This window comes from Myotis brandtii, unplaced genomic scaffold (assembly GCF_000412655.1).
Source record: "Myotis brandtii unplaced genomic scaffold, ASM41265v1 scaffold684, whole genome shotgun sequence".
Lineage (NCBI taxonomy): Eukaryota > Metazoa > Chordata > Mammalia > Chiroptera > Vespertilionidae > Myotis > Myotis brandtii.
The window spans coordinates 373,260-382,520 of record NW_005370673.1 but is presented as its reverse complement, the minus strand read 5'-3'; the positions used below and the strand labels follow the sequence as shown (position 1 = coordinate 382,520).

Genomic DNA, 9,261 nt, shown 5'->3' with positions numbered 1-9,261 from the left:
GACCCTGAATAGCTGCAGCGATCCTGAGAAAGAAGAAAGTAGGTGGGATCTCAATACCAGATATCAAGATGTATTACAAAGCCACTGTTCTCAAAACTGCCTGGTACTGGCACAAGAACAGGCATATAGATCAATGGAATAGAATAGAGAACCCAGAAATCGGCCCGAACCAATATGCTCAATTAATATTTGACAAAGGAGGAAAGAACATTCAATGGAGCCAAGATAGTCTCTTCAATAAGTGGTGTTGGGAAAATTGGACAGATATATGCAAGAAAATGAAACTAGACCACCAACTTACACCATACACAAGAATAAACTCAAAATGGATAAAGGACTTAAATGTACGACAGGAAACCATAAAAATTCTAGAAGAATCCAAAGGCAACAAAATCTCAGACATATGCCGAAGCAATTTCTTCACTGATACAGCTCCTAGGGCAGTTGAAACTAAAGAGAAAATGAACAAATGGGACTACATCAGATACTAGCAGTTAGATCCCAAAGGTTAAGGACTCACTTGTATAAGACTGTCCCCACCACCACCCCCACTTTAGACTCCAATTGCAAGTCCAGAATGTCACATATATTTCTGGCTAACCCAGGACCTCCTCCTCAGATGCTATTAATTTGCTGGAAGCAGAATGCAGAGAAACATTGTACATACTGGATTACCAGTTTGTTACAAAAGGATATTGTAAAGGCTACTCATAAACAGCCAGATAAAGAAGTTCATAGGTGACGTCTAGAAGAGTCCCAAGCACAGCTTCCTTTCCCATGGAACTTGGGTAGGCTGCATGGCTCTCATCACTTAGGAAAGTCTAAGAGTGGAAGAAAGAAGCCAGGGAAAGAAAAGAAAAACTCAAGGCCAGAAAAAAAAAATTCCATTGCTCACTTCGGCAGCACATATTCTAAAATTGGAATGATACAGAGAAGATTAACATGGCCCCTGCGCAAGGATGACACCCAAATTCGGGAAGCATTACATATAAAAAAAAAAGAAAAGAAGTTCCTCCTTTCATAACAGTCAACTTGATCCAGAATAGCTTTTACTCGGGCAGGTCCGATACTCACGTGTGCTGTTTTTTTTAACTGGGAGGGATATCTTTGCTGTGGAGGCCTCCTGTGAGGAGCAGAGGGTCCCAGACTCCCAGCCCAGGGTTCCAGAGTGGGAAGATGTGTCCCCATAACTTTGGGCTTTAAAAACTAGTGAGGACTGTAGCTGGGTGACCTGGAGGCTGCTGAAGACCCAGGCAGTCCCTCTTAAAGGGCCGGTGCACGAACTTACATTGACCTGCTTCCTCTGAGTCCGAGCCCTGGGGCAGCGGCTTGGAGGGATCCAGGGACATACAGGGAGGAATTGAATTGTCTGACCTCAGAGCAAGAATTTGGGGGCAGCTTTCCCAGACAGGCATACTGGCAGGGGTCATTGTTCCTCTGCTGAAACGTGCCCTATCTCAGAGCTGGCAGCCATATCGAAGTTTCCTTCAGCCCTACTCACACTGTTATTTCCTGGCTCAGCCCTGGTGATTTCCAAAGACACCGCACATTCCAATTTGCAGCCCCACTCAAACTGTTTGCAGCAGCTTTTCCATATGAATGACCTGTCCTGGCTCACACTTCAGACTTTCCCAAAATCTCTGAAGTCATAGTGAGACCCAGCACTAGCAGCCTGCCTTGCTTCACAATGGGCCTCTCCTGGGCACTTCCAAGCCCAATACAAGTAGCAGCCATTTGCAGATCCTTCTGTAGATCCTGCCAGGTGACACCAGAGCCAGTGTGCCCAGTGGCCACCTTCAGACCACACCAGATTACAGCTCTACACATCCATGAGCTACAAAGAATTTATTATTCTTTACTTGAATCAAGGGATTCAAGAGTAGAATAGAGGATGCCTAGAATCAAATCAGCGATTTAGAATATGAGGAAGCAAAAGAGACCCAATCAGAAGAGCAAAAAGAAAAAAGAATCCAAAAATATGAAGATAGTATAAGAGCCTCTGGGACAACTTCAAGCGTACTAACATCCGCATGGGGGTGCCAGAAGGAGAAGAGAGTGACCAAGATACTGAAAACTTATATTATAGGGGCTTGTGTTTGTGAGCTTCTTGGTTTGTTAATGTTAGGACTTTGACTCATTCACATATATTAACTTTGGTAGGAGAAAATAAAGATTAATTCACTTTAAATGGCTAGAGGTGCAATTAATGACAATTGAGCTGCCTGCTGCTTTTTATGCTTTGTCATGTATGTAGAAAGTAGTGTGTGCTAGCCCTATCGGCAGTGCTGCTCTGAGTGCTGGGCACGCTGGTTTGGGTGGCCTGCGGTGGCCTGTGGTAGAGCTGAGCTGAGGTTTGTCTTTAGAGTAAGCCACGATCTGGCTGTCACTGAAGTCCTCTTTTCCTGTTGCTCTTGTAGATGTTGTCAGAGGAAAATCATTCATTTTAATGGAAGCCAGATTACCGGCCCTCTACAAATTGGAGAGTGACTATGAGATCCTTGAAAGGTAAATATACAAATCAAAAGACACTTTATTACCCAAAAGTTATATTTTTCAAGTTTAACTTTAAGTATATTACCATTTTTAATACTAAGTACTTAAGTACTATTTTAAGTATTAGTCTGTTCGGTAACCTAAGGCAGTAGTGACTTCATGTGGGTGCAACCTAGTTTCGTTGATAATTTGAATCTAATTGTGAGTTTGCGTTCCTCCTTTTTTCCCTAGATTTCCAGGTGCCTCTCTCCAAGGCAAGAAGTACAGGCCCCTGTTTGACTATTTTGTGAAGGTGAGCTTAGGGAGCTCTACCACAGTGCTCTCCACCACCCTCTGTAGTATTGATCACTGGACCAATGTAATGGTAGCCGGCGTGGGCTTCACATGGCCTGATTGTTCTGCTTTTTCCATGAATGTGCTTGAAGCAGTCTACTTTAGTGTTAACAGGATTCAGTTCTGTTTGTATTGCCTTCTTGTACTAATAATTTTAAAAATACTTTTCTCAAATTGCATAAGAAGTCACATTTCATAAGATTTATTGTGTATATATTTATTGTTTATGGTCTGCATATTCCCAAGGAATGTGAGGGATTGTTTTTGGCTATTTTATAAATTTAGGATAATGCTCAGAATAAAACTGTGTGTAAAAGTAAACAGAATTTATTTCCAATAAATGGATTAGGTGGGTCCTTTAAATCTAGGCACCACCGCAAAGCTCACACATTTAGTAACTTAGTTCTCTTAGGAATCATAAAGGTGCTTTATGTGGTCTTCGTTTTCTGACAGAGAATTTGCAGCTATAGTTGCAAACCTAACCACCAACAAAACAACAAGGTCAGCAGGACTTGATCCTCATTTATAGGTCTTAGAACAAGCATGTCTTTTATTTAAACGAGGCATGCAGCCCGCTGGCCGCTGGTCATCCAATGATTTGACATGCTTGTCTTAGAGTAAAATGATGAGCAGCGCCCTCAGAACTGACCTAGCTTTGTATATTATGTAAGAAATATATTCAGCTTGGCATAGCATTAGCCATAAAAAACTTGCATTGCGGCCCAGGATAAAACATCTGCTTATCTCTGTTTTCAATGCAAGGGTTGAGTTTGGTTGGTACAAATGACCTCAGCCTTGTGGACTCTTTGCACAATATTGCTCACATGTGTCTTTCCTTGAGTGCTTCCCCGTGTTCTTGTCTCCTAACTAGGGGCCTTTTCCTCATTACTTGTTGCTGCTGGTGGTTATCCCTACGCTTTGCCTGGTCTGGTCCCTTCCTATGAGCCTGTAGTTTCGTTTGCCAACACATTCCTCGCCGGGTGCTCTCCACTAGGCATGAGGCAGACCTGCCTCCTAGTCACATCCCCTAACACATCTTTTGCCTCAAACTGCCGTGGTTTTCTCCCCCCCCCCCCCCCTTTCTGCCTTTCTTTTCATTAGATTCTCCTTTTTAAATTTGCTTCACCTTTCTGAAATGGCCTGTATGCTCGAATATAACCCACTCTTCAAGGCTGAACTTGGATGCCATCTGCAAAACAATGTTTTCTGAAGTGTCTCTTAGTTGTGTTCCTCGGAATGCCATTATTGCATTCTTTTCTCATGTATCTTAACATATTTCATGTGTTTTTGTCTTAAAACTCTTCCATTAGGTCAATGACTTCTCAACTTTCTGAATTACAGGCCCTATTGAGAGCCCGAGGAAAGCTGAGCCCTCTCAGAAAATGCACATGGACACTCTAGATAGGAGCTTTGGGTTAAGTCAGTGGAATATGCATTCAGTACATAGATGATAAATAAGACCTATCCGATTCATTCAGTTAGCTTCCTGAAATTTCTGGGACCTCCTGTGAATTTTAGACAAAAGCTACAAATTCCTTGAATTAGGACAAAATCATTTGTTGTATATCTAAAATACACATGCTCTGACCTAACCGGTTTTGCTCAGTGGATAGAGCATCAGCCTGCAGACTCAAGGGTCCCAGGTTCGATTGCGGTCAAGGGCATGTACCTTGGTTGTGGGCACATCCCCAGTAGGGAGTGTGCAGGAGGCAGCTGATCAATGTTTTTCTCATCGATGTTTCTAACTCTCTCCCCCTCTCCTTTCCTCTCTGTAAAAAATCAATAAAATATATTTTTTAAAAAATAAAATATACATGCTCTGAAATATTAAATGGGAGCTGTGAGAGTATGTGGGGGCAGCACTCCAGTGCTCTGTGCTGACTGCTGGCCAGCCTCAGCAGGCCTTGATCCAGAGCTGCACCCAGAGAGATGGGAATGCAGTGTGGGGTTTCTTGGTATACAGTTATAAATAGCAAGATACCTTTGTGTTCCCTATTCTTACATCTGATTCTGAGGACACCCATGTTCTCTCCATGTTTAAATGATTGAAGACACACCTCTCAGTACCTGTCACACCACACCATAAACATTTCCAGGTGAGTTAGGTTACAGCAATTGAAAGTCTATAGTTATTTGTCACGTTTATTTTTACCAAGTGCCAACAGTTAAAGAGCTGTGATGCCCTTGTGCTGTATTTTGAACCAGAAGGCCTTGTTTCAGGTCCTAGCTTCATCATTGCTAGTGTGTGATTAGGCAAACCACTTCATCAGCTTTGTTCTGGGTTCACTGTGAAATACAAATGCAACCAGAATATTTTTTTAATATATTTTATTGATTTTTTACAGAGAGGAAAGGAGAGGGAGAGGGATAGAGAGTTAGAAACATCGACGAGAGAGAAACATCGATTCAGCTGCCTCCTGCACACTCCCTACTGGGGATGTGCCCGCAACCCAGGTACGTGCCCTTGACCGGAATCGAACCTGGGACCCCTCAGTCTGCAGGCCGACGCTCTATCCGCTGATCCAAACCAGCTAAGGCACAACCAGAATATTTTTAAAACATGGAAATACTAATACATTTTCATAGCAGTGTAGGTTTAATTGTGAAAATCATTTCTGAACGTACTTTTTGCAAACGCAGAAAGGTAAGAAAGCAAAGGGGTTTTAGTTGGGCTAAAACAAAGGGCTTCTGAAAAGAAATACTAAGAGATGAAGTAGAAAAAGTAAGTCTGTAGCTTTATATGTACTAACCTAACTTTATTGTTGTTACAAATGAAGTGAAATTGGAAACATTTCCCCTCTGAGGGTAGAATGTCTGCAAATAGAAGATAGAACAGGAGTGGGCAAACTTTTTGACTCGAGGGCCACAATGGGTTCTTAAACTGGACCGGAGGGCCGGAACAAAAGCATGGATGGAGTGTTTGTGTGAACTAATATAAATTCAAAGTAAACATCATTACATAAAAGGGTACGGTCTTTTTTTTTTTAGTTTTATTCATTTCAAACGGGCCGGATCCGGCCCGCGAACCGTAGTTTGCCCATGGCTGAGATAGAACTTGTAGCTCTTTGTCCTTCCCCTCATTTCTTTAAAGGTTTGCCTTTTACTGCTGAATAACTTGAGCTGGACTGGAAGGAGAAAGAGAAGCAAAGTGTATGCAGTGATTGAAAATACAGTTGACCCTTCAACAAGGCCCCGGTTCACTTATACATGTATTTTATTTAACCAACCATGAATAGATAACAGTTTTTTGCATTCCCAGCTGCAGATTGAAAATACAGTTTTCAATTTATGGTTGGCTGAATTCAAGGATGGGAGGGGCCAACTGTAGCGTCAAAAGTTACACTCAGTTTTCCACTGTATGGAGATTGGTGCCCCTAAGCCCTGCATTGTTCAAGGGTTAACTATGTACCAGGACGGGAATAATTTGAGGAGTATGTTTTCTGAGACTATGATAAACAGCATACTGCGGGGAGGGGTTCAGTCCAGGAGAAATAATGAAAAGCCCCAGTTTTTGCACTAAAAAAGTTGGACATTTTTTTCTGCCACTTCAGATAATTATTTATTAGGGATGAATTATTCATGTGATGTATAGAATTAGCATGTTTCTTTCCAGTATGAATTATTGCCATTTCCATCCCTGAAAATAATTTCATTTTAAAAGTTTTTTCAGGCTCTAAAAATGGTGATCATATTATGATATGGTATTGTTTCATCGTTTAATCTTGTCATCATTTCTTTTCCAGTGGAAAAAGCATGGCGCCTTTACAGTGCTTGTCGACAATTATGTGAGGGAGGAAGAAGGCACTGGGGTGGTACATCAAGCTCCTTACTTTGGTGCTGTGAGTAGTATATATCTTACCAATGTTATAAGAAAGAAATGTCAGTGGCCACTGAGTCGTTGTCTTGTGTATGTGTGTTTGCCTGTGTGCATGCATTTTCTGTGTTGGTCACCACTGTTGGATACCCACCAGTCAACCTCTTTTCAAGCTTATAAAACTTGTGTCTGCAATGTCTTTTCACCCTGAGCTGATTTCTTAAAATGGTGGGCTAAGGACATTTGGTCTTCAAAGGCATGCTGTGTTTTGATTCATTCATATTTGATTTACATGACACTTTGCTCTTTTTTTTCTTTTTTTTAATATATTTTATTGATTCTTTACAAAGAGGAAGGGAGAGGGATAGAGAGTTAGAAACATTGATGAGAGAGAAACATCGATCAGCTGCCTCCTGCACTCTCTCCACTGGGTATGTGCCTGCAACCAAGGTACATGCCCTTGACCGGAATCGAACCTGGGACCCCTGAGTCCTCAGGCTGAGCCAAACCGGCCAGGGTGACACTTTGCTCTTTATGATGTGCAGTTCTGTGAGTTTTGATGAGGGCATGCAGTCACACAGTCACTTGATAAATCAAGGTTCCCATCACCTCTGCAGTGCTGTTCACTAAATACTGCACGTTCAGAAGGGAGAATTTGACCTCTCTTTTCAAGGTGGGAGAGTGTGCTGAATTTTAAATTTTGTCCAAAGTAATTTTTCTGAAAATGTAATCCTTTTTTCTTTAATTTTCTTTTTCTTTTCCTTCTTTTTCTTTCCTTTTATTTCTTCTTTTTTCAAAATGTAATTCTTTTAATGTAATTTGTATATGAATAAAAGAGTATAGGGATTAAGGGCACATGTTTTAGAGCAAACCAGAACTCACATTAAGTCAAAGCTCTGCAATAAATTGGTTGACCTTTCTAGAGTTTCTTTTCCTTTCCTGTAACAGGGTGTTACTACCTGCCTGTCTGGAGACCTGGAAGGATTAAATGGAATCTTTCTATAGAGAGTGTTTCTATAGTTTGTGACGCTCAAAGAGTGTACACTCTCACTGCTGCGAGTGCCGCATGCACTGGGCCCTACAGACTCCTCTCAGCTTGATCATTTTGTCAGTGATAGGAGTGAGAGAAGTAAAGATAATAAGTCCTTATGTTTATATCATCCATCTATATTATCAACATTTTGGGAATTCTGTTTTATCTACTTAATCCCTCACCTTCCCTCATGCTTTTAATTTGACTGGACAGTTTTGGAGCAGATCCTAAATATCTGTACACATCTCTGATTGACAAGAAATTTTATTTTTCTATATTTGTTTATTTATTTTTTTAAACCTCACCGAAAGACATGTTTTTATTGATTTTTAGAGATAGGGGAAGGGGGGAAACATTGATGTGAGAGAGAACAACAGCTGGATTGCCTCCTGTATACATCCTGATTGGGAATTGAACCCACAACCTTTGGTATACACTCCAACCAACTGAGTCACCTGGCCAGCACAAGGCATTTTATTTTTATTATAACCACCATGCTAATGTTGAACCCAGTAAAATGAATGATTTTTTAATATCACCTAGAACCTGTTCACTATTCAAATTGGGTGGGAGCTCTATTCATCTCCTGCCACAACCACACCAAAATTAGAACTAAACTTCAGAACCACCTGAAGTCTAGCTGGATGGGAGTCCTACAACTAGAGTAGAAGCTACACCCAGATAGTAGGAGGGGTGGAGGTTCAGGCCAGCTGGTCCCATTCCCCATGTGGCAGATAAAAATTGGGAAGGATATCTCATCTGCAGAGGTCCCGCCCTGAGGAGTTCTCAACCCCTCACCAGACCTCCCAGCCTATGGTTCTAGTGCCAGTCCTCATAACTTCTGGCTGTGAAAACCAGCTGGAATTAAGGGAGACTAAGGCAGCTAGACCCCCACCTATTACTCTTAAAGGGCCCATGCGTGGACTTAGTCAGCCTCATTCTCTGTGATCTTCAGCACTGGGGCAGCAGTTTGAAAGACAGCAGAAACAAATGGGTCTGTCATTGGGGTGAGAGCTGTGGGGGCAGCTTTTTTCAAGACAGAGGTGCTGGCTGAGGCCAGTGTTCCTTTGATGAACCCTCCCGGCACAGAGCCTTGCAGGCATCATCTCTGAGACTCTGTCTCAGCCTGGCTATCACTGTTTCCCCAGACCTGGTGATTTTCCAGGCCTACCCAAGCGGTTTCCAGTGGCTTATTCATACCAAAAGCCTATGTTGGCTCATGCTTAAGAACTCCCTAAAGTCTCTCAAGCAGCATCTGACCTCAGTGTGCCCCATACCTCTCACGAAGTGGCCCCAAGCCCTGGCACTAGCAGTAGTCGACCTTGGTTTCCAGCAGCTTGACTTTACCTGGGCACGTCTAAGCCCAGCACAAGTAGCAGCCAACTGCAAATAACCTTGTAGCTCATACTGGATGGTCCCAGGCAGAACACAGGCAGTGGCTGACCTTGGCCTGTACCTCCTGGGAAGCCCCAGAGCCAGCACACCCAGTGGACACCTTCAGACCACGTCAAAGCACCACCACCCAACCACCTCCACAAGCAACACACTCAAGGGGTAGACTCAGCAGACACCAGAGCCCCATTAAAGT

The 9,261-nt window shown here is 42.5% G+C and overlaps 1 protein-coding gene across 1 annotated transcript in view; it reads left to right on the top strand.

Moving 5' to 3' along the window:
* Positions 1–9,261, top strand: part of IARS (isoleucyl-tRNA synthetase) — a 108,207-nt gene that overhangs the window by 39,426 nt on the left and 59,520 nt on the right. Inside the window, exons 8-10 of the mRNA XM_005881654.2 lie at positions 2,418–2,505; positions 2,725–2,785; positions 6,570–6,665. Of these exons, the coding sequence (XP_005881716.1) occupies positions 2,418–2,505; positions 2,725–2,785; positions 6,570–6,665 (245 nt within the window). The remainder of the gene's footprint in view (positions 1–2,417; positions 2,506–2,724; positions 2,786–6,569; positions 6,666–9,261) is intronic.